Source organism: Corylus avellana, chromosome 4 (genome assembly GCF_965113065.1).
Source record: "Corylus avellana chromosome 4, dhCorAvel1.hap1.2, whole genome shotgun sequence".
Lineage (NCBI taxonomy): Eukaryota > Viridiplantae > Streptophyta > Magnoliopsida > Fagales > Betulaceae > Corylus > Corylus avellana.
Genome location: NC_142493.1, coordinates 34,251,997 through 34,277,540, shown reverse-complemented (window position 1 = coordinate 34,277,540; position 25,544 = coordinate 34,251,997). Strand labels below are relative to the sequence as shown.

At 37.5% G+C, this 25,544-nt stretch overlaps 3 protein-coding genes across 4 annotated transcripts; 2 read left to right on the top strand and 1 right to left on the bottom strand.

Annotated features, from left to right (window-relative positions):
- Positions 1 to 157: 157 nt before the first annotated feature.
- LOC132178636 (Ribosomal protein S21 family protein) lies at positions 158 to 4,598 on the bottom strand. Of its 2 annotated transcripts, XM_088515816.1 has the most exons (4): positions 4,459 to 4,538; positions 3,336 to 3,432; positions 1,904 to 2,283; positions 158 to 460 (listed from the first exon to the last, which is right to left on the bottom strand). In XM_088515816.1, the coding sequence occupies exons 2-4, from the start codon at positions 3,396 to 3,398 to the stop codon at positions 451 to 453; spliced, it is 453 nt and encodes a 150-aa protein (XP_088371942.1). In that variant the 5' UTR covers positions 3,399 to 3,432; positions 4,459 to 4,538; the 3' UTR covers positions 158 to 450. The 2 variants fall into 2 exon arrangements, with proteins under 2 accessions (XP_088371942.1, XP_059447090.2); XM_059591107.2 differs by lacking the exon at positions 3,336 to 3,432 and having other exon boundaries at positions 4,459 to 4,598.
- A 6,267-nt stretch (positions 4,599 to 10,865) lies between these two features.
- Positions 10,866 to 17,925, top strand: LOC132177418 (O-fucosyltransferase family protein). Its single transcript, XM_059589724.2, has 11 exons — positions 10,866 to 11,316; positions 12,155 to 12,205; positions 12,303 to 12,393; positions 13,109 to 13,185; positions 13,780 to 13,868; positions 15,387 to 15,506; positions 15,939 to 16,055; positions 16,161 to 16,304; positions 16,391 to 16,514; positions 16,613 to 16,804; positions 17,115 to 17,925. The coding sequence occupies exons 1-11, from the start codon at positions 11,020 to 11,022 to the stop codon at positions 17,472 to 17,474; spliced, it is 1,662 nt and encodes a 553-aa protein (XP_059445707.1). The 5' UTR covers positions 10,866 to 11,019; the 3' UTR covers positions 17,475 to 17,925.
- Positions 17,926 to 18,766: 841 nt separating this feature from the next.
- Positions 18,767 to 24,740, top strand: LOC132179494 (Melibiase family protein). Its single transcript, XM_059592229.2, has 14 exons — positions 18,767 to 19,081; positions 19,363 to 19,522; positions 19,951 to 20,208; positions 20,473 to 20,647; positions 20,947 to 21,008; positions 21,137 to 21,300; positions 21,421 to 21,518; positions 22,213 to 22,271; positions 22,361 to 22,495; positions 22,586 to 22,842; positions 22,980 to 23,139; positions 23,943 to 24,018; positions 24,136 to 24,186; positions 24,338 to 24,740. Exons 1-14 carry the CDS (start codon positions 19,026 to 19,028, stop codon positions 24,556 to 24,558), a joined length of 1,932 nt encoding a protein of 643 aa, XP_059448212.1. The 5' UTR covers positions 18,767 to 19,025; the 3' UTR covers positions 24,559 to 24,740.
- The last annotated feature ends 804 nt before the right edge of the window (positions 24,741 to 25,544 follow it).

Here is a 25,544-nt window from a genome sequence, read left to right as displayed (position 1 = left end):
TGCCACTTAATCTGTTATCCTTTCTTTCAAGGTAAGCTGCTTGAATCCAATACCATTCATGTCGAACTTGAAAGTCTCCAAGGCATCTCTTCCAATAATAGTTTTCCTTGGCAAATTGATTTTACAGTGAGCTTAAGCACATATAACACCTTAGAACAGTTTATAACAATTCTTGATTTCTACCTTGCTTTAATGATCAAGTTTCAGCCTTTGAGCACATTGCAATAAGATTTTACACCGTTCAATTTCAATGCATGTGGAGTATCAATATCAAAAGACATGAATTTATAAAAACTTTAAACAAAACCGACCATATCTGATTATAGTGATAGAAGAGAGTGCTGCATAACCCCTGAATTCCAGAAGAAAAAGTAAACACCTGCAAGTTAACAGCATACTTATGATGTTTTACTTCTTATCATGAAGCTACTCCAAACTCCAAAGCTGTTCTCATAGACCCCTACAAAATTCCAATTGAACATATATGAGCCGAAATAAATGATGAAATACAAATGTTTAGATGTGAAAATGGGAAAGAGAAAAAGAGGAGCACCTCTCAAGAAAGAGGGGGGAAAAACTAGGATAAGAAGATGAAGGATAAAAATATGAACATGGGGGAGTCCCACCATAGTACTTCAAAGAGATGGTACTCCTCCGTGGAAGTAAAGAAAAAGCGAGGACCCATTGGTTCCCAACTTACGACCCTATCACTTTTTACCTCCACTATAGGAAGATTACAAAAATTGCAGCCTTATGACCCATCCAAAAAAAAAAAGCATAAGTACAACTACTAATGTGTTATGGACTCGAGCAATGAAAATTAATTAGGAGAAACTTCACTGAAGACCCCCGAACTTTCACCCGTTTTGAAATACCCCCCCTAAACTTCAAAATCTCTCAATTTAGTCCCCTGAACTTTCAATTGCTCTCAATTTGAACCCTTCCGTCAATTTTAGCAGTTAAAAATACAAAAAAAAGACCAAAATATCCCTGATTTTTGTTTTTTTAAAAATAAAAAAACGTTTTGGAAGTTGGAATTTTATACAAAAGTCAGGGGTATAAATGTCTTGTAATGTTTAAAATGTGACGGAGGGGTCCAAATTCAGAGCAATTGAAAGTTCAGGGGACTAAATTGAGAGATTTTGAAGTTCAGGGGGGGTTTATCAAATCAGGTGGAAGTTCAGGGGTCTTTAGTAAAGTTTCCCCAACTAATTATTCAAAGAAGCAAACCCAAAACCAGATTTTAAGAAACAATTATCAGTTCAATTCCAGACAAGCTAGAAGAGGAGAAGCCTATTTAACACAAATCCTGGGCATCATAGCCCTAGAGGAAGCAGCACCTCTCAAAACTCTAAACCATCAATATGAAAATGCCTCTACACTTGCATCAAATTAAAGCCCAAGGAGAAGCTAGAACAGAACTCTATCCCAGATTGATCTAGAAAACCCATATTCAACCATTTGTTTATGCCCAATGCAACGGATGTATTTCCAGTTTTCCACATTAAGACCCACTAGACAGCATATTAACTTAGTGGTGGCTTCACATGGGAACTACTCTTATTTCCAGACTAGTATCAACTAGCTCATACATTATCAGTCCGTGAGCATAGCTCCATAGGCTTGGTTCGAGTTGCACTAGACAAATTCTTGCTGTTGCAGGTCAACAAAAGTCATCCATGCCTACACTGGGTTTCAATCTTCCCACACAAGCATGGACCGTATGTAATTACAGTAGAATGAAGCACCAAAGTTTATTGGTTTTGCAATAAACCAATATCATGTGCATATGAAAAGAGAAAAATATGAGATTAAAATTCATCAACTAAAATTTTCTAGGGTTTTGAGAAAAAAAAATCGTACAAGAAATTAAAGAATCAAGGGGGTGTCTCTCTCTAATTACCTGACTTTCTTGACGAGAATGGATTTGAGCTTGCGAGCAAGGTCTTGCGACCGAATCTTGCGTTCGAGGTTCTTGCGGGCCAAGACACGCTTCTCGGAGTTCTTGATGTGGCGGGTTGGCTGGCTCTTTATCAGCCGCTCCATCCCGCTCGAGGTCATCCTCTGCTTCATCCACCCCAGCGCCTGCTCCAAGTTCCCGTTCCGGACCTTCACCCGTATCCCCCTCCACTGTTGTAACTGCTGCTGCTGCACCGCACTGTGCCACTCAATTGTCTGACTCGGCCGCCCGAAGAGGCTCAACGCATGCCTTCTCACTAAGTTCATTTCCAGGGTTTTCTGGCTCCAACTGCTTTGTTCAAATGAACGGCGGTCTTGTGGGAGCTGTCATATAATATACATAATCATTGGTAAATAAAACTAATAAGTTTCTATCACATTACAGTTCAAAATATGTAAGGAAGTACAAAAGGCAAGGTGAATTCATATTGAGATGCATAAATAAAAAATTTCTGATTTTTCTTCATCAAAAATTCGTCAGTGTCTGTGAAAACAAATTTTTTATTTGACATCAGGTTTTCAGATAGTTTTCTTTGTGATTGTTCTCAGTTTTTGAAATCATGCTATTGTTCTCAATCCACATTATCAGGCCCCTATATGTTCGATTAGCATGTCATAATCTTTCATCAAGATTCCAGCAATTACAAAGTTTCATTATCAACATAAAACTCATCACAACTCAACATCTCAATGACCCAATTGGTTCAAGAGAGCAACATCATCAATTTAGATCTCACAGTTCACTAAAATTGATTTAGAAACATGTAAGGCAACCAATTTTCAAATTTCAACATAGCCAATATATGAAGTTCATAATCAATCAAACTCATATGGATCAATGTCATCCGATTCTTATCTCCATAATTTTCATTTTAAATGTTACAAAATTTCAAGGATCCAAAAAATTATTCAAACATTACATATTTTTACAACACTTACAAAAATCAACTCTACACAAGCAACCTCAACACAGCACACATACCAAAAGGTCTTAGTGGAATTAATACAAACACTTTGTCATCCTTTATGAACTCCTAACATGCAAACCCATCTATGATCAAGTGAATCCCATAACAAAATGCCCAAATTGTACTACCGACACACTATTGAGCATGATAGAAAATCCAAGCTTCAATTAACCAACACACTAACATTCACATTAAATCCAAGAACAAGCATCATTATCCACACACGAATTGATACAAAATTAGAGACATGCATTGAGGGATTTACAGGTCCTACCCCCAAGTTCCACGATAAATCACAAACCAATGTAGCTTAATCTTCAACCCAAAATCGACCATTTAATTCATAAAGTCATGCTCCAATTGTAAGGGCAGCTCAAAAAAACCAAGAAAATATTCAGAACCTTGCACCTTACTTGGTCTTTGCATGTTAAAAATTTGGGGAAACTTCACTTGCACCCTTCTCTTGCCCATAATTAATTTACTCCAAGTAGTCTACACTGTTATCCTAATCAAGAAGAAAACAAAAGCATTATGGAAAACAAAAGAAACCGGCAGACAAATTGCCATCCGAAGTTCAATTGTTGCTTAGATGAACCTTTTCTTCGTCCTAACTTCGTACAGCACCTATCTATACCTTGAGATCCATAAGTGAAATTGGAAAACCAACACTACAATTTATAACCTTATTAGTGAATCTTTAAAACAACATAGTAGCATCATTTATCAAAGGAGGTAAACTTTCTGAAGTGTTTATACAACTGGTAGCAACACTATACTGCCTAGTCAGAAATCCTCGAACACTACCAGTCTCTTGTGTGAAATACCACTACAAATTACAATCATTGATATTACTACACATGGATGCCTAAAATTACAATAGAATTTTCCAAACAACACACACATTCGGCAAAGACAAAATCAACCACCCAACAGTCCCCTTCCATCAATCGAGAATGAAGATATCAAACTTTAAGAATAACATTCCCAATCAGCCAAACCAGAAAAACAATACCCAAACTCCAAAATCCCCCTCTTCTTCAATTCGGCCATAGCCAAAGTAAAGCTACAGACCAACTGGGTATTTAGCCATACTCAGCCGAACCAACAGAGACCCAACAAAATCAACCAAAAATTTACTACAGTAGGCTACTTCAATAACCCAATCAGAAATCACAATCAAGCTTCTTTCAACACAGAATCTCAGCAAACTTCAACCCAATCAATTTCAATTTCTAGGATTGACCAAAATTTCAGTTAAACCAACTAATGGGTATAGCAAACAATTTAGTCTCAATCCATTTCAGAAATCGTTAAACCATTTGGGGCCAATTCGAGATGTATAGAACAAATTTCGGTTCCCACCAGGACACCACCATTTACCAAAATTTGTGTTCATCAAGTAGATACTCATAGAAATCCCAAACTCACAGAGAAAGAAAATTTGAGAGAGAGAAAGAGACAGTGACGAGAAAGGGAGAGGCAGATTCGCGCGAGAGACAGAGAGAGAGACGAAAGGGAGAGAGACAAATACCTCAAATGGTCGTAACGCAGAGGGAGAGAGAGAGGCGCGAGAGAGCGAGGAAAAAATTTTGGTTTGGAAAGAACTTCGGCAAGTATACATTAAGAAAGCGAAGTAGGAAAAACTGTTGGAACTTGGAAGGGATCTTACAGCCCACCAGTCATTGTTCTTGCTTTCAATTTCCCTCAAACCTCACACCCCTATCTTTTTGTTTCATTTTTTTTATTGGGCCAATATTTTGGGCCTCTCTTAGGCCAGCAGCCCACTAGAAAATTTCATTCCATGATTTGTTAAAAACCAAGTGAGAGAGTGCTATTTTTTATTATTATTATTATTTAAATAATACTCACCTATGATTAGGGGGACACCATAAAAACATGAGGAGATTACCTAATATTTCACTTACAAATATGGTGGTTTTAAAAACGAGCAAACAGCCACGCCCTAGCTTCTGCTCCGGCGTTCCTCCACCTCCTTGTGAGGCATAACCACCTCCTTGTGAGGCATAACCATCTTATTGTGAGATTAATTTTTGGGTTTCTCTCTTGTTACCTAGTCTCTAAACCTTCTCTTTGTAGCTCTGTTTTTCGCTGTTTTGGTATTCTATCTGGTTTTCTTCTTGGCTTTCTGGTTCTTTACAATCACTCCTCCGTGGGATTCTTTTCCCCAAGATTCTTCTGGATTGTTGTATGGCCAGCTGGATTTTCCTGTTTTCTTCTACGATGAGTGTGGGTGAGATGGCTGGTTTGTGTGATTATGTGGGTTGCAATCATCCTGTGAAAGGTTTTTCTTTTTCTGATGGTCCATCACCTCAATGAAAGTCTTGGCCTGGAATAGTCGCGGGTTAGCTCGTGCGCCGACCATTCGTGCTCTACGGGCGTTGATCAGGACTCATAGACCTGATCTTATTTTTCTGTCGGAGACTAAAGTTGCTTCTGCAAGATTCCAGCCCTCTCTTTTTCATTTGGGTTTCTCTGGTTGGTTAGAAATCCCTCCGGTCGGATTAAAAGGTGGGCTTTTTGTAACTTGGAAGCATGGTATTGAGATTGAGCCTGTTAGGCTTGATAGAAGTTGTATTTCCTGTTTGGTATTCTCTGATCCCTCTCATTGCCCTTGGTTATTCTCCTTTATTTATGCACCCCATATTGCTGAAAGGCGGTCAGTTTTTTGGTCTGAGTTGACGAACTTGGGGAACTCCTTTGGTGGGGCTTGGCTGTTATTGGGTGATTTCAACTCGGTGCTTTCTCCTTCAGAGAAGAGTGGAGGCCGTGCTTTTGGCTCCTCTTCTCAAAATGATTTTTTGGATTTTGTTCAGTCGAATGCATTGATTGATCTGGGTTTTGTAGGCAATAAGTTCACTTGGAGTAATCACCGTTCTGGGTTGGCTAATATTCGAGAGAGACTTGATAGAGGTTTAGCTAATCAAGAGTGGGTGCATCTATTTCCCAATGCTCTCATCAATCACTTTCCTGCCACCAATTCAGATCACTGTCCGATTTTGTTATCTACCACTGGGTCGTATCAAAATCTGCCTAAGCCCTTTAGATTTGAAGCTTTCTGGACAAGGGATAAATCCAGTTACTCAGTTGTTGCTGGTGCTTGGCTAGAAGAGGTGGAAGGCTCTCCAGCTTTCTCTTTAAGCAAGAAGTGGAAGTCTACTAAAAGTGCATTGAAGGTCTGGAATCAGCATCATTTTGGACACATTCAGTCTAGGATTAAATCTTTAATGTCTGAGATTAGTATAATTCAATCTAATCCTCATTCCCCTGTCAATGCTGCGAGAGAGGTGGTTCTTCAAGAGTCTCTTCAAGAGCATCTTTTGAGAGAGGAAGTATTGTGGAAACAGAAGTCTAGGGAATTATGGTTAACTTGTACTGATCTCAACACCAAATTCTTCCATGCCTCAACTGTTTGCCGTCGCAGGTATAATTCTATCTCTAGTTTGAAAGCTTCTGATGGTACTAGGCTATGTGGTAGAGATAATATTGGCTCATTCCTAGTGAATCATTTTAGTACTCTGTTTTCCTCTACCAATCCTAATTTTGATGATAGTCTTTCTGAGCTGGTGGAAGAAGTTATTACTGAGGAAGAGAATGTTTTGTTGTGTTTAATCCCGGATGAATTTGAGATTTTCTCTGCTATCACTGATCTTGGTCTCAATAAGGCACCGGGTCCAGATGGGATGACTGGGCTTTTCTATAAGTCTTACTGGCCGATTGTGAAATTGAGTGTGATCTCTTCGGTCCAATCCTTTTTTAGGGGTGGTTATATGCTTAAAGAATTCAATCATACTAACATTGCTCTCATCCCTAAGGTTGATAATCCATCCTTGGTGAACCATTTCAGGCCTATTAGTCTCACCAATTTTAACTACAAGATTATCTCTAAAATCTTGTCCAATAGACTCAAACCTCTCTTACACAAAATTGTGTCTCCTACTCAGTCAGCTTTTCTCAAGGGAAGGTCCATCCATGATAATACTATTTTAGCTCATGAGTTATTTCATACTATGAAGAAGAAGCAGGGGAATGGTGGTTTGATGACTTTGAAATTAGATATGGAGAAAGCTTTTGACTCGATGGAATGGGAATTCTTGCTGAAAATCCTTTCCTTACTTGGGTTTCACACTACATGGATCCATTGGATTAGACAATGTATAACCACTTCCTCATTCTCTATTCTTTTGGATGGTGCGCCTTATGGAAAATTCTTTCCCTCCCGTGGCTTAAGGCAAGGAGATCCCATCTCTCCTTTTCTCTTTATATTGGGCTCTGAGATTCTTTCTAGGTTAATTTTACGGGAAGAGCAATTGGGTCACTTACATGGTATCAAAATGGCTAGATTGAGCCCTCCTATTTCACATCTGTTGTTTGCGGATGATGTGATGATCTTTTCTCGAGCCAATGTTCGCGAAGCTAATGTGATTCTTAATTGTCTTTCTACTTATTCTCGGTGGTCTGGTCAGTGTATTAATTTGGCTAAATCAGCAGTGTTTTTTAGCAAGAATTGTCGACCAGCCTCTAGAGCTTCTATTAATGGTGTGCTTCATCTTGCTCCTATTCCAGCAAGGGCCAAATACCTTGGTATTCCTCTTTTCATGAATCGTAAGAAGAAAGATACTTTTATTGAGCTTAAAGATAGGATTTTTGCTAAGATTTCGGGTTGGAAAGCGAGACTTCTTTCTCAAGCTGCTCGAACTACTCTGTTGAAATCAGTTGCCAATGCCATTCCCACTTATATTATGTCTCTTTTTCTCTTGCCGAAGTCTCTTTGTGCTGATATTAATGCAGGTTTGAGAAAATTTTGGTGGGGTTTTCCCCAAGATAAGAAACATAATCTCTCATTTCTTTCTTGGGAGAGTATTTGCAAGCCCAAGGCTCTGGGTGGGCTTGGGATTCGCTCTATGGAGTTTATGAATAATTCATTGCTGGCTAGATTGGGTTGGAAGATGACTATTAATCAACCTCTTCTTTGGGTTGAAGCCCTCCGGGGCAAGTATCTTGCTAATGGTATTTCCTTTTTAAATGCCCCTTCTAACCCTTTGTCTTCTTGGCTTTGGAAAGGGTTGCTGAAAAATAGGGAGCTGGTTTCAAAAGGCGCTTGTATTTCTATTACCAATGGTGGGAATGTTGGCATTTGGGACTCGCCATGGATTCCTTTGCAGCCTGGTTTTAAGCCCAAACCGAATCCTAACTTGGTTGAGCTTCCTGATTTTTGTGTTGCAGATTTGATTTCCTCTGAAGAAAGGTCTTGGAACAGACATCTTCTGCAGGATCTTTTTGACTCGGCTTCTGTTCAAAACATTCTCTCCATTCATTTGCCGCAAATCAACTCTTTTGATAAGTGGATTTGGGCTCCTTCCTCAGCTGGGCTCTTCACTGTTAAATCTGCCCATGAGCTCTCTTTTTCTTCTGGTGGTAGGTTGTCCCCTTTATCTTCAGAAGCTTGGCATGCCCTTTGGGGTTTGAAGCTGCAAGCTAGACTGAAGCATCTTCTATGGAAGATTGCTTGGAATATTCTACCTTCTCGGGGCAATATTGGTCGTTTTGTGACCATGGCTGCCGTGGATGCTTGGGTTTGTCCCTTTTGTAAAGGTCCCCTAGAGACCTTGTCCCATATTTTTTTGAATTGTGACTTGGCAAGGATTTTATGGAGATCCTCTCCGTGGCCTCTTAACACTGCTGTTTTTTCTTCTAGGCCTATTTCAGATTGGATTCTTGCTATCATTTATCCAGTTGATTGGCTGGCTATTCCTAAGGATGAAGTTAGAAGTTTTCAATTATTTGCTGCAATCACTTTGGATCATATTTGGTTTTCCAGGAATAAATTGGTTCATGAAGCTTTACAACCTGTTCCAGCCAAAGTGATCAAGCTTGTTCTCTCTTCCTTAAATCTTCATCTCTCTGCATGGCAAGATTCTGCTCTATCTTCTCTTTGGGTTCCTCCAAAGCCTGGTTGTCTTAAGGGCAATTTTGATGTGGCCATAAAGGACACTTTTGCTGTGGCAGCTGCAACCATTAGTGACTCCTCTGGTAATATTGTATTTGCGGCTTCTAAAAAGCTTTCTAATTTGGATGTCTTACAAGGTGAAGCTACTGCAGCCCTTCTTGCTACTAGATTGGCCATTTTTTCAGGTTGTGACAGATTCCATCTTGAGGGGGACGCTCTTCTGGTTACCTTGGCTATTAACAATCCTTCACTTTTTGAGTCTTGGAACTTTGCTTCTATTGTTTCTGATATTAGGCTAAATTTATCATCCTTTCAGAGTTGGTTTGCTTTGAAAGTGTCTAGATGTGCCAATTACCGTGCACATGATTTAGCTAAATGGGCCGCTTCCAATCTTGTTTTTGGAAGCATTCCCACAGGATCTCCCATTCTTTATTCCATTCGGATCAAGAGTGGTAAAGATCCTTCCCTGTAGCCTTTTACCCTTATTCAATTAGAAAAAAAAAAAATGGTGGTTTTCAAAAATTTTAAGGATTAAATACTAAATACCCCATGGGGTTTTACAACTTTATTTTTTTCTCCTAGGGTTTGATTTTTATCACAAGAGGTCTCTGTGATTTTGATAATAGACCAAATTAATCGTTGTGTCAGTTGACCGTTAGTTAACTTAACGGAATTTCACGTAGACCAATCAGATGTTGACACGTGACACCTACTTAATTTTTTTAAATTAAAAAAAAAAAAAAAAAAAAAAAAAATTGGAGGTGGCTCCTTGGCCATTTTGAGGTGGCTCGGCCACCCCCTTTGGCCATCTGGGCAGATGGGGGTGGCTCGGGTGCCCAAGGGGGGGGTGGTTTCAGCCACCCCCAATTTTTTTCCTTTTCTTTTTTTTAAAAAAAAAATTATATATACATTTTAAACAATTTTTTTTTTTAAAAAAAGTAAGTAAGTGCCACATGTCAGCATCTGATTGGTCCACGTGGAATTCCGTTAAGTCAACTAATGGTCAACTGACAGAGGACTAATTTAATCTATTATCAAAATTACAAAGATCTCTTATGATAAAAATCAAACCCTAGGGGGGAAAAAAATAAAGTTGTGAAACCCCAAGGGAGTATTTAGTATTTAACCCAAATTTTAAATAATGTAATAACATGACACTCGTTTGACATCTTGTCAGGCCCACAAGATCATTCGATATCCCGTTAAGCCCACACGCCCGTTTGACATCCCACTAGACTCACAAGATCAACCGATAGCCTACAAGGCCCACATGACAGCCAACCTAAATGTGGCCCCAAAGCACCAGCAAACTCACCAAAACCAAACCTTGCATGAAAAGCACACCTCCATGAGGGGAACATCATATTACTTAACCATCTTCCATGAAAAACAATGAATGCACCCGCTTATGAAAGATAGTTCACTAAAAGAAGGCAGATCAAAATCAACTGCACAATCAAAGGCCAAATTAATGGTCATTGGATGACAATTTTATCATGAAAGCACATGACATAAAATGGCATTTGGCCTATATAACTAATATAAGGAGGTTAGATCGAAATATGCTCTTATATTCTAATCTTTATCTATTTTCTTAATTTTCATGTCTATGCCTTTTACTGGCTTATGCATCGAAAGTGGTGTTGCCGCTTCATCTCTCCCAAAGATAGAGAATACAACCACAAAGTTTGTATGTTTGTATGATTGGATTGAATTTCACCATATTTTGTATGCCACTAAATCCAACTTTTAGATCTCTCATAGTATTGTTTAACCTACATAATTGTGAGGTTAAACTTCAGATCATCCCGATCATAAGATCATTATGTCATGTGGATTTCAGTGACAATGAAAAGACCATATTATAAATGTTGTTCCGAATCAATGCAGTTCAATGACCAAATGCCCTGAGCCTATCCACGTAATTACATATCCAGCATTTAAGGTGCAGAGCTCCTCCCGATCTGAACTCACATGGACCGCATATAAAGAGAGACGAACTTTCAACACAGTAGTCAGTCACGACTCACCAATACCACGAACCAAAGCAAAGAGGAGAAGAAAAAAAATTAAAAAGAGCAAAAAGGTGAAAATAAAGAGCTGGCTTTCAGTCCCAAGCGAGCCATGGTTGAGCTCAGGCACTCGAGCTCGATCGGGAGCCGCGCCACTTCGTCTCCGATGAAGCGCGACGACGTCTCGTCCCCTCTGTTTCCCGATAGCCAGCCCAACGACGACGACGATCACGATCGCCACGCCTCGAAGGATCGTGACCGTCCGTCCTGGTACAATTTCCAGTCCCTATGCCCCTTCTTTAGCGACGACGCTAGGGTTTCTCCGTACAACTCCAGAATCTCTCTGTTCTTCATATTCGTTATCGTTCTCGCTGGTGCGATTTCAGTTTTCTCAATCGTGAACCGGTTGGTTAGTACTCTTATTCCCTGATGCTCTGCATTTTGGAATTCGATTTGTAGAGCTGTGCCGCCCTCGGTTTTTCCTCGCCTATTGCTTGTGTTTTGTTGCTCAGAAAATGTGGAAAACAAAAATCCAATGAAATTCAAACAGTACGACTCCAGTGAGGATAATTAATGAATTAGGCATTATTGAGTGGTTTTTTTAATTGTTTATTTTCTATTATTTTGTTTCAGTAATATTTAATGACGTATAAATGCTTTGTCAGAAAACAGTCAAGAGTGTAGTTGAATCTTGCCTATGAATGTTTTGATTTTAGGAGGTTTGGATGCTAATCTGCATCAACCTCTGTATTCAATTAAGGATATTTGTTTGCATTAACATTTATTGCATTAAAATTTAAAGCGTGCTCTGGCTTTTGAAGTTTTGAATTGGTAAGCTCGATATTGTCACACTTCTGAACTGGATTGGTTTTAAAGGTTGAAAGCTGGCCTTATGTGGATGCAGCTCACTGAGCTCAGAGATGACTATATTGCATTCATATTTGTTGATTTGTTTTGGGTTATGTGCTGTGGTGCAACTTCAAAGAAGATGTACTGTCTTCTGTGATCTCATAGAGTTTCAGCAATTGTCATGCTTCTAGCTTCTGATTCTGGCAATTCTATTTACCTCATGGACTTTTGTTCATATATAATGAATGCATGCATTATCATGAATGAGAAGGTCGTGAGTGCTGCTAAATTGCTAATACTGAGAAATACAGATTAAAAATATTTTGGCTTTGGCATTCTCAAATATGACTCTTGCCTTCATATACCGCACAACTGACTTTGCTTTCAATGTATTGTAGAATGCCCCTTACTTGTGTAAAAAAGATGGGATTGTTCTTCACTGCCCATATGTAAGTTCTTCAATGACCTTCTTTTGGTCATTTCTTTCCTTTTGCTCACAATATGCTTGTTGATTTGTGCCGAAGGTCTATCTTATGCTATTTTTAGGTCAAGGAAGCTCCTTCACTCTGGGAGAATCCTTACTCTGCCACCACATCCTGGAAGTCTTGTGCTGAGCGCCACGATGGTGGAATATCAGGTGACATTCTGTTTTGTTCAATAATGTATATGGGGATCATCTTCTCCAGTTCATAGGGCCATATAGATAAAAACATATGTGGAACTGAGAAGGATAGTTCTATTCAGGAAATTTACTTCTGATTTGCCATTTTACTACCTAATGTGAGGCCTAGAGTCCATTCATCTAACTAGTAAATGTGATATGCTTTGAGTGGTATCCATCATAACTAAGTTGGATTGCTATTTAATGTTCTGGGGCCTATGCGGTACTTGGAAAATAATTTAGTGCCTTAGTGCACTGGGATTCATCAGTTGCCAATTTGCCATAACACCTTTTTTTGGTGTGAATGGAATTTTTTTTTTCTTTTTACCTGGAAAACTTCTCTAGGTTGCTCTATGGCAATATTTTTAGCAATTTCTGCCTTTTGTTACAGCACAGGAATCAGGTATCACATATGGTTGCCTTTACACTGAAATTCTATTATGAGGATATACTTCCTGTATTCCTTCTGTAAAATTGTATGATTGGACTTGGATTAAAGAATGTGTTGAATAGAATTTGCATTTAAACCTGGATTGAGCTTGTCTTGTTTATGTAAGAAATGATCTAGATGCTATTCTATTCTCCACACCTTCTTCTGGTATGGTTATTTTAAAATTCTCAATTACTAGTTCCAAGTTTGCTGTACATATATGTTCCTTTTTATCCTAGCAACTTTGTTGGCTCTTTGCAGATCTTCCTTCTGAAAATGAAACAAATGGCTATATATTCATCTATGCTGAGGGTGGTCTAAATCAACAAAGAATTGCTGTATGACTTCTTTGCTGAAAAATTTTAATCTGATTAAGATAGTTCTGTTTATCTTTATATTGTTGTTAATCCACACATTTATTGTACAACATTGCAAAATTATTACTTCAACATCTACTTAAAAAAATCTGCTTATATTAACTGTTCGCATATACCTCACTACTCTCCTGATATACTTGGTGGCGTATATCATGGTTTTTCAATATAAATGTGTTGAGAAAGTTGTAGTGAACTATATGGGTGAAAATAAACATTTCTCTGGTGGAGTATATGCGTGTGATTATGTAACGTTGTACCTTCATGTCATGATTTGAGGGATTGATGGTTAAGATATAACTTACTTAGTGAAATTAACCAACTAAATGCGACTCACAAAATTGGTGATTATAGTACCATTTCTATTGTGTTTAATCATTTAAACTGTTGTGGTAATTTATTGTTCAGCCTCACTTTATTGCTACTATATATTTGGTCAAGCAAGATTTAAGATCATTCCTTCTGTTTAGCAATATATAGAGCATTGATGTATGTTTATATATCAAATTGCTGATAACCTCACAACAATCTACCTTTCTGAACCTTTCTGGCGTACAGATATGCAATGCAGTTGCAGTGGCTAAGATAATGAATGCCACCCTTATTTTGCCAGTGTTGAAGCAAGACCAGATCTGGAAAGACCAAACGTGAGACATCTTGACTGATACTGCTGCTGTACATTTGTATGTTGAAGCCCGTATACTCACAGATTCATATAAGTATAAATAAACAGTGGGAGTATGAATTCTATGATACTAAAGTTCCCATTTCTACTTATAATAAAAAAAAAAAAAAAAAAAAAAAAAAACACTAATGTTCCCATTTCCAATATATGTCATGAAAAATTGAAACTTCAAAAGTTTTCACCTTCAATTGTTTTCCTTTTATATGCTATAAAACTGCAACTTGAATTGAAGATGTTCGTACGATCTTATTCTAATAATGGTAGCCGTAGCAGTAGAGATGAATCAAGTAAGAAACAAACTATTGATTTGTTCTGGAATAATTTCTACAAATTTATTGATAAAAATAACTCTAGTTATAAAAATTCTAATATATCTCAATATCAAAATGAAGTTATTAAGTTGTTGAGTGATAATAATAAAAAAAGAATATATATCTGATTTTTTCATTAAAGAACTTTTTGCCCTTCATAATTTCATGTTTATCAGGATTAGCCTTGGCAATGACAAGAAATATCTATAGTTGGAAAAATTAAAGAAAAGCATCAAGTATCGTGTTAACATTGACTCTTGCAAATCCTCGCTTCTATGTGTCAGCCTTTCCTATTTTGTACATAAGTTTCTGTAGTTCTAGAAAGTGAGACATCTGACTGATTCTGGTTAATGATGTGCATATGTATCATTGTGCCTTTCAACCAGACATCTCTTACTCATATACAACAAAATCTGAAAAAACTATGTTGTAATATTGCAGCTTTTAAATTCTTCTCTAAGCAGCTAGTTATTCGCATTTCTTTAGTCTGTAGTATGTTGGAGAGGAATTCATAATTAGAATCTAATTGGTTCCCAACTTTTATTTCTTTTGTTATAAGGTTCTTTTTGGAATTAAATGAAAGTTTTCAATTTTTTGTTTGAATTCCTAGTTCCCCCATCTTCAATACCTCATTAGGAAGGAATAAGGATATTTCAAGTTTGCTACAATGAAAATTGCATTGTTACTATCCCAAACACTCCAAGAATACCTACCACTGTTAGCACCACACTCACAAAATTCCACACTGGCGCTTAAATTTCCAACTCCACTGGCACTTACTCTCCCATCATCAAGAGTCTTTGTGGTTGCCACAGTCAAATTGCTTCCATCACAATTATATAAAGTACGCCACTATTAGAAGCCGTGTCTTTTGCCTCCAACATTATTCTCACATGCACTTGGTGTCTGGTGCCATCCTTTTTCAACACCTCCAAAATACACTCCCAATCACATGTTTCCATTGTGCCTACCAAAACCACTCTCACTAGCAACGATGCTGCTGCAACCACCCATTCCTCCATGACCTAGTGGGTCTTGAACCATGACCTCATCCTTCACCTCATTCTTTATGGTGGAGGAATTGCCATTTAAGCCATAGCTTATGGGCATTGCATGGTAATGTTTTTTCCAGAACACCTATATTTACTATTCTCTATAAATTTCTGCAGGAAATTTGAAGACATCTTTGATGTAGATCATTTCATTGACTACCTGAAGAATGATGTGCGAATTGTTCGTGATATCCCTGACTGGTTTACTGACAAATCGGAGCTTTTTACAAGTATAAGGTTTGATGGCTTCTTACGTTTCTGGTTTAGAGCTATTGACAAATACAATAACCTTGAAGTCAATAAAACACATGTTTTTCCTCTGCAGGATTTATAAATTGTTGTCTTTAATCTTTTACATTTGACAAAATCTGGTCGGTCAAAATATATCATTGCACTAAAATTATGAGAAATGTCTATAGATGAAATTGTTCATTCAGAGTTCTCTTCATTAAAACTGATGTTGCTTTTAATGACGGTCATATAGGGACCAAAAGATCTTTCACATAGGACTTCAAGATAGTTTATTTAAGGTTTTAGTGAATACAAAATGTCTGCATTGACCGTATAAATTATAATGCCAACAATCTTGAACTAATATAAACATATTATCTTGATATTTAATTGATGCCAATTGGTTACAAATTACACAATTTTTGTTATGCTCTATAGACGGACAGTAAAAAACATTCCGAAGTATGCACCTGCACAATTTTACATTGACAATGTTCTGCCCCGAATAAAGGAGAAAAAGATAATGGCACTAAAACCTTTTGTGGATCGGCTTGGGTAAGTCATGAATTTTTTATTATTATTGATGTTGTACTGCAGTCACAGTTCTTCTCTCATCCAAGAAAATTGAATGATTACAACATGCCGATCATTTGGGTTCAGGTATGACAATGTCCCTCCAGAAATCAACAGGCTAAGGTGCAGGGTCAATTATCATGCCCTGAAATTTCTTCCTGAGATAGAGCAGATGGCTGATTTACTGGCATCAAGGATGAGAAACCGCACAGGCAGTTCAAATCCTTATATGTATGTGAAATTGGTCTGTATGTTTGCTGAACAATATTCTGGGTCTTGTTATTATATCAACTGTACTAAGAATTTACCTTAAATAGGGCTCTTCATCTTCGATTCGAGAAAGGGATGGTAGGCCTATCGTTCTGCGATTTTGTGGGAACAAGGGAGGAGAAAGGCAAAATGGCAGAATATAGAAAGAAGGAATGGCCTCGACGTTATAAGGTGGCCAGGAATGATACTACTTTGTCTGGTTTCTGGGTAAAAGTTAATAGAAACATTGTTCACACGTGTTTCTCAACTTTTGATGATTTAATATGCAGAATGGTTCCCATCTATGGAATTTGGCCCTTCAGAAGCGGAAGGAAGGAAGATGCCCTCTTGAGCCCTCAGAAGTTGCTGTGCTTCTTCGGGCAATGGGCTATCCTAAGGAAACTCAAATTTATGTTGCTTCAGGGCAGGTCTATGGTGGACATAACAGGATGGCGCCCCTCAGGAACATGTTCCCGAATTTGGTAAATCTAATTTATTATCTTATTTCATTTACCCATGGAACTTGTTTGATGAAGTGCGGTCTCATAATAGGTTTTAATATTTTGGATGGTGTGGCAGTCATTTCTGATAATTATTTTTTTATGCTTCAAAATTTTGAGAGAACATAGATATTTGGAAGGCATTATAGGGCATGGAAGTCAGATGGCTTTTCGGTTCTTTTTGCATGGAAAAAAAAAAAAAAAAAGGATTTGGGAGAGAGAAGACTCCTGTTAGGTTGCCTTTCATTTTTCTTTTCTTAATTAATATGCTTATTTTGAGTGTTTATAACAGGTTACAAAAGAGGAGTTGGCTACTAAGGAGGAGTTGGTTGTTTTCCGGAAGCATGTGACAAGCTTAGCAGCTCTCGACTTCTTGGTCTGCTTGAAGTCTGATGTGTTTGTGATGACCCATGGAGGCAACTTTGCTAAACTTATAATTGGGGCACGCAGGTACATGGGTCACCGCCAAAAATCTATAAAACCCGATAAGGGGCTTATGTCTAAATCTTTTGGCGACCCCTACATGGGCTGGGCGCCCTTTGTTGAGGATGTGGTTGTTACCCACCAGACACGGACCGGATTGCCAGAAGAGACCTTTCCAAACTATGACCTATGGGAGAACCCTCTCACTCCTTGCATGTGTAAAGCGTGACCATAAGGATTTCTACATACGAATGTTCCACACAGATTTATTTGGAGCATCTCCTTCAACAACCTGCACATTCTCATTCGAAAAACGAGAGTTGTTTGAACCACAAGGAATGAAAGAAAAATCTGGACCGAGTTGCTGACAGTTTTGAGTTGGAGGAACTTGGGTATGCGCTGGAGGTACTTGGCCGTAGGAAGTAAACTTCCAATATAATCTTTGTTAAGAGTTCTCATTCTATGATCGTCTGTTGTATCTTCTTTGGGGAGAGACACTCGGCAGTTTTGACTTTAGAATGTTGGATCATTTTAACCAGTTTTTGGCACAAAGAATTACATGATTTGTCATCTTGTAAAGTATAATCCGAGAAGATGTCTTTCATTGAACCTCAGACCCAAAGGGAGGATAAAATACCATTAAGTTACAAAATCATGCAATCATATTTCATTTAATTGTATGTCATATTTTCCAATTCCCTGTTTTGACAGGTTAGAATTAGCTACACTAAAGCTAAAACTTTTGTTCAATTAGGATTGGGGGTGGCAATTTGGGTTTAGCCTTTCGATCTTAATTCATTATTTTTGTATTGGGTTTACAAATCGAGTTAAAAATTGTTGGTCTTTGTATATATATATATTAGAAATGTGATCATTTTTTGTCTATAAAAGTTTTAGGTGGCAAGAGGCTATAGGCTCCATCCGTAATTATTGTGGCTTCACCTACTAATGGGGCTTGTATGAGCTTGTATTCTCTTGTCACCTAAGACTTTTATGAGTTAAAAATGATCTTTTTATTACATTATCACATATCTCATATATAAAAGACGAGTCCTGCTATTAGGCTGTCAACAGTCAGAGACAAGTGTCTGTCAAAGTCTGATGTGGCTTTATTAAAAAAAAAAAAAAAAATTGTAGAAAAATCTCTCTTCCTAGTCCTGCTAGTTTTTTTTTTTTTTTTTTTGTTAAATTTTTATGAGTTAATATTTAGTTTCTAATGTTTCAAAATTTATTTTTGAATTTAAAATTAAAACCTAGAGGTGGAAGGTTGACCTTTTAGGGATTGTATCATCCAAAAGGAATTCGATCATCCTAAATTTGGTACTAATGTCTCAAATTTAGTGTTAATATCTCAAATTTAAATTCTCCTTTAGTATTTATCTTCTTCAATTTAAAAAAAAAAAAAAGGATTAAATGTCCGTAAATCTCTCTTCATAAAAGACTATAATTCATTAATTGTCGTGTAAAAGATAGTCAACCATAGCCGGAAATAAATTCCAATTCGGTCTCCCATCGCTCTTTGGTCCGAGATCAGAGACGCCGGACAAGATTCTTTTTTTTGTCGTTCTCATTGTTGGACGAAACTGAACGCTCTGTGTTTGCTCTAACTAAGCTAAAAGATTAGCGACGAAATCAGATGGTAACACGTCATTAGCGGCGTTAACTCCACAACACGCTGTCTAATTTTCCAACAGTAAAGGTCAGGAGCTTCAAGTATTTAATAACGCAGATATCGATCACTCGATCGGACCAGTAGCTGGGACACCCTCGCCAGGGAGCTATGAAGGTCTTCGTCTTCATCTCTATCCCTTTCCTCATCCTTCTTCTAAATCCAAGGTGCCTCTTCTAATCTCTTCGTATCAACAATTACATGCCCATTTTGCTGCACAATTGTGCGAATGCGCGGGTGTCCCAGTGTTCGAAGATAAGCACGATTTATTGATTAATTGTTTCTTGTACATTAATGAGAAGAGAAACACAGACAAACCTCGGTTACAAGGTTTTTTTTTTAGGAAACTTCGTGGTAGTATATTTGTTTCTTAAGGTGGTATCAGTATGACTGATTTTTACCAGTTTTTTTGAAGAAAATAATGTGTATAAACAATCTTCTATTTCAGAGTATCCTCCGAAGCTCTATCCGATGGCGAGCCAGAACATGCTAGCTTCCCACCTAGAGGTTGGAACTCCTACGATTCCTTTTGCTGGACCATTTCTGAAAAAGAATTCTTGCAAAGTGCTGAAATCGTATCTAACCGTTTACGCCCTCATGGGTATGAGGTATTAAGACTGCAGACGACATAATTCATACTTATTTCGATTCTTGTGAAATACATGAGGTTTCAATTTTGATCCTTAGAGAGTTTAGAGAGTTGTAATCAAGTTATAAATTTTTTTTTTTTTAAATGGCTTTTCTTAGGTAAAGTAAACGTGCAAATGGAATTCCATTAGTTACGTTAGCGGTTAGCTTCCAGATAAGAAATTACCATGATACATCAGTGATTTTCTATTTGTTAATTGACGATAAGACTCCAATTGAAGCTTTCAAAATTAGTTAGGACTTTAATTGCAAGTTTTTAAACTGAAGGAACCAAATTTGACAATTGTATATTTTTCAGGGATTAAATAGGTGTTTGCCTCCTTTCTTCCATTGACGAGTATATTATGGGTAAAACTTATTAATTTATTTTTTCTTTTTGTCAATGTAGTATGTTGTGGTGGATTATCTTTGGTATAGGAGAAAGGTCAAAGGTGCTTACACGGATTCTCTTGGATTTGATGTAATTGACGAATGGGGGAGGATGATTCCTGACCCGGATAGGTGGCCTTCGTCCAAAGGCGGGAAAGGGTTCACTGAAGTAGCTAAGAAAGTTCATAGCATGGGTTTGAAGTTTGGGATTCATGTTATGAGAGGAATAAGTACACAGGCAGTGAACGCAAACACCCCTATCTTGGACACAATCTCGGTATTGCTCTTTACTCCCTCCATAGCTCATACTTTGGAAATAAGAAAGAAAAAAAAAGGGGGGTGGGGGGGGATTAGAGGATGCTTCATTCACTATAATTTCCTTTTGAAAGAACCAGGAAGCACACATAATTTGAAGTTTAATCCTCAAAAATATAAATAATGTAACAGGAATATCTAATGCAACTAGTTGAGAAAGTGTGAAGAGTGAGCACGAGTAAACATTGCTTAAAATTTTATTCTATTTATTTTAAATTTTACCTAGGGAGGTGCTTATGAAGAGTCTGGCCGAAAGTGGAGCGCAAAAGATATCGGGATTAAGGAAAGGGCATGTGCATGGATGCAACATGGTTTCATGAGTGTTGATACCAAGTTGGGAGCAGGAAGAGCCTTCTTGAGGTCACTTTATGAACAGTATGCTGAGTGGGGAGTTGATTTTGGTAATTTACTATTGTTAACGGAATGTTATCCTGCTTATTCATTATGCATTGCCACTAAACATACTCTGGGATTAATAGTAGTTGGTATGTCTTGGACATCTTAAGGATTTATGCATATCAAACTCCATTTTTTGAGCTTTGCGTGTAGTACAATCATAACCTCCTTGTACAATCTTATGATTGCATCCACTGCCAACTGCAACAAAACATTTCAATTGGACAGTCACTTGATATTGGTAGCTCAATTTTTATCTTTTCACTGCCTAGGTTTTACACTCATTGGTTCTGTTTTCCTGCAGTGAAACATGACTGTGTGTTTGGTGATGACTTGGATATAAATGAAATAAGCTTTGTGTCAGAAGTAAGCTGCAGTGACCCCCCCCCCCTTTTCTCTCTTTCTCTCCCTCCCTCCATTCCATTACCCCACATCTGCAATACTTTGGCTAAAGTTTACATGGTTGACTTAGTAAAGGGTGTGCCCTTGCACAGGTTCTGAAGCAACTTGACCATCCCATATTGTATTCTCTGTCTCCTGGAACCAGCGTGACGCCAGCAATGGCCAAGGATGTGAGTGGACTAGTCAACATGTACCGGATAACTGGGGATGATTGGGATTCCTGGGGAGATGTCATTGCCCATTTCGATGTTACAAGGTGAAAAGAAACTTGTGTTTCTGTTCAAGAATTTTGGAGTCGAGGTTACATTTTAATCATTGTTTCTTTTCCATTTGGTGCTTTTGGATATACAATATAAATTACTTAATTCTTGATCAGGGACTTTTCTACCGCTAGTATGATAGGAGCTATGGGCTTGCTGGGGAAGTCATGGCCTGACTTGGATATGCTACCACTAGGATGGCTTACTGATCCAGGTTATAATTTGCATTGTTTTTCCTTAATATATCTAATGAAGAATTTTTTGACTGTTACTTTCCAGGGGTTGGTATGATCAAATGAACCAGAAATCACTTGGCCAGGACAGGGCACCATTAGATATATCGATAAACTCATTTACTGTTCAAGTGGTGCTGGCTGTTACATTGTGGGGTTGGTGGCCTAGCAGTTTTTGAGTGTCAAATACGTCCATGCACTCAAGTGTGCGCATGGACGGACCTAGGGGGTTTGCATGTCCCCCTTCCCCCCCAAACTGTGTTAAAAAAAAAAAAATTAGGGGAATTTCTTTTCATTTTATTAATGATGTTCTTCCAAAAAAAAATTTAATACAGTCCGGCCCCTTAAGTTAAATTCCTAGTTTCGTCCCTAACTATGCATCATTTGAATTTTTACAAACAAAGTAGTTACCATTCTAAGTCCACCAAGCACTTTTTACTAGAACAGAGGTATATCTAGATCAAGTGACCTGGCTTCAGAAACAAGTGCTACAACATTGTTCTTTAATCTAAACACGTTAATTCATTGTAGAGCATTTGGTAGTACACGTGTTAAGGGCCTTAGAGATTACAGAAATCCTAAAATGTACATGATTAGATTTACCTGTTTAATATTAGAAAATGAACCTGGACAGATAAAAACCACTATTAACTTTTATACTTCTGATAATATTAGGTTCGAATGAAGGTCCTCACAGAAGATCTAACCTTAACCCAGACGAGCAAAGAACACAGGTATAATGTATACTCTAATAAGTTGGTTCTCTATGTCCTTTTATATATCCAAGCACTCTGTTTTGACCTTATTTCTTTCATCGTCACAGATGACTCTATGGTCTATGGCCAAGTCTCCTCTCATGTTTGGAGGAGATGTCAGAAAGCTTGACGAGACCACATACAATCTCATAACAAATCCTACCCTGTTGGAGATAAACTCTTTTAGCTCAAACAACATGGAGGCATGTTTGCTCATCTATCTTTGTATTCTTGGGAAAAATTAAATTAGTCTAAAAATAGTAAGATAACATATTGTTTTGTTGCTTGTACAGTTTCCTTATATTACTAGTATGAGGGATTCTAAGGGTAGAGACGACATTCTTGCCTGGCTATCAACAAGATCTCTAACAAGTGTAGAAATATCTGATACACACGTTTTGGGCCTCACAGGCTGCATGAATTCAAAAGCAATTGGTTGGTCTATTCAAGCTTCGGACCAAGATCCTGAAAAAATTTGCTGGAAAGAAAAATTAGGAAGCAAACACCAAGCACCACTTTGCCTATACAAGAGGGGGTCTCTTTTGCCATTGTAATAGCACTTCATCTTTCTTGCTGATAGTCTCAAATCTTCTGTTATAGTTTTTGCAGTATTACTAATACTCTAATTTCATATAATTTATGTAAATAAATTACAGATTGAGTTTAATAATATTTTTGCTGATGTAGAGATGAAAGGATGACTTACAAGCAGCAATATGAAGGGAAACTCCATTTAACAGCAACTGACAGAATGGACTCTTGTTTGAGTGCTTCTTCAAATCAGAAGCTTACTTCAAAAGAGTTCAAGAGAGGTGCTCTTTTACCTTGCAGATGGGATACGAACCAGGTATCGTTTGTTCTTTTATTTCATAAATGTATATTGAGAGACATTTCTTACAAAATAATATAAGTTCTAGGTATAAAGGTGGGAAGTAAACTATTACTTGTGTGGGACAGAGTCAACCAGACTTTCTGCAATCTTTTATCCGATGCGTAACCTCTCTAGTTTGTTGTTTGAGAGGATAAAGAAACAACTTATACAATATCACTCCATCCTTTCTGAATATCGTATAATTCCCCCCCTTTCCAATCCATCCTCAATCTCAATACCATCTCCCCAAAGCTAGGTACCTTGGACTTCCGTCTTCATCCATAAGAATAAAAGCCTCTCCTTTGATGAGATCAAGACAAAAATTGTTCAAAAAATAAGTCACTGGACATTGAAGTTGTCGGTGGCAAGAAAGTTTCAGGTTTTTTTGCATATCAAAAGCTGTGCGAAATAGAGAGAGAATTGGGTTGAGAATTGTATTTGCTGAGCTGTACTTCTAATGGTATGGCATGATTTAATTGTCCATTAGTAACAGATTTTGGAATTGCAGGTGATGTTCCGCACCCTTTTTTTGGGGGGGTGGGGGTGTTGACTAGGCTTTTTTTAATTTTGAAATTTTGTCATGTTACTAAAAATGTGCTTTTCTGCAGTAGATGATATAGGAGAAAAATGTCAAAATAAAGCTTTTTGAAAAACACAAACCAATTTGACTTGCAAAATTTTCATGGGACGAACTTGAAATTTGGGTAATTTTTCAGGTAGGAAAATATATAGTTTAACCTATTATTATACCAAAAGCTAATGCATTTAGTCTTAAGCAGATGTGGGAGTTGAACTTCAATGGAACCCTGGTAAATAGCTATTCCGGTCTATGTGCAACAGTGAATGATGTTGAAGGTGATAAATTTGAAATTTCGAGCCTTTTTTTTTTTTTTTGTAGAATAATGCAATAGCAATTTTGCTAGTAATCCTATTATTTCATATTTTTAAATTACTAGCTCATCATTCATGCAGCCCAAGTCAGTTCTGGTGGAACTCGTTCTTGGATTGCAACTGGAAGAAGAGGTATGACTCTCCCACCAACAAAGAAAACTCAAAGAATAGAACCTCCTAGCTGCGCATGCCCCCAATGCAGGATAATTTTTATTTATTTTTTTAAAAAGTGCATAATTCTATTCTTCACACTGTTTATCGATTATTCTTTCTTACTTTCTAGGTGAAATATATATCGCTTTTTTCAATCTGAGCCCAGCGAAGACAGTGATATCTGCAAAGATATCGGACCTGGTTAAGGTACTTCCTAGCAAAAACTTGAAAGGAAATTCCTGCAAGTGCAAGGAAGTATGGAGTGGAAAAGAGATAGCAGTTACAGACCAGACTATATCAATGGCAGTAGAAATCCATGGCTCTGCACTATTTGTACTGAACTGTGATTAGGGCAGGATCAACCAAAACAAATATATATATATGGTGGTCGTCTTCGTCATGCGCCATGCCAAATGTAATGAGGTATTCATGTCTATGACGAAATGCAATGATAGTTCTCAGTCACCCCACCTCCTATTTATGTGTATTTATATATAAATCTTAAGTTTAATAAATGAGAGACATTCTATTGCTCCCTTCAAATATTATGCTTTTGTTTTGTGGACAGTTCTAATACCATGTTTGCAAGTCTTTAAGCCAAAAAGGACGGTAAAGATAAGATTTGTCCATGGGAAAATGAAAGAAAAAGAAAAGAAAAGGATAGGTATTTTCCTTGTTTGGATTTTTTGACTGAAATTTGAGGAAAGTGATGATCAAATATTTTGGTGAGTGAAGAAAAGTTGCATTAAAAACTCTTGGACAATATAAAGTATCTTCTCTAGTGTTAATTTTCATTGCTTTTCCTTTTCTCTACGTAAATATCTTCTCCTAACCACTGGAAAAAGTGGACGCTAGAAAAAAATTAAAAATAAGGAAAAATTATCTTTTGCCTCATGAACTTTGACACTTTCTCTTTATGAACCGTTAACTGTACTACTTTGTCCTTATGAATTATCATTTTGTGCCCAAAACCTCCTTCCGTTAGTCAAATCCATTAACTCAGACGGTCAAAATGACAATGCGTTGTAATTCATAGGGGTAAAGTGACAATGCGTTTTAATTCATGGGAGCAAAGTGACGCAAAGAGTTAACAACTTTGATTGACGAAAATAAGATTTTGGGCTCAAAATTATAGTTCATGGGGGCAAAATAGTATAGTTGACAATTCATGAGGAGGGGATAATGCCAAAGCGTTATAGTTCATTATGACAAAATGTAATTTTCCCTAAAAATAAAGAAGATAAAAGAAAGAAAATATCTTTAATGATCTATTTCACGTCTCTTCTTTGCTCTCCATTCCATGAACCGATTTTGAAGTTGAGTTGAACAAAAAAAAA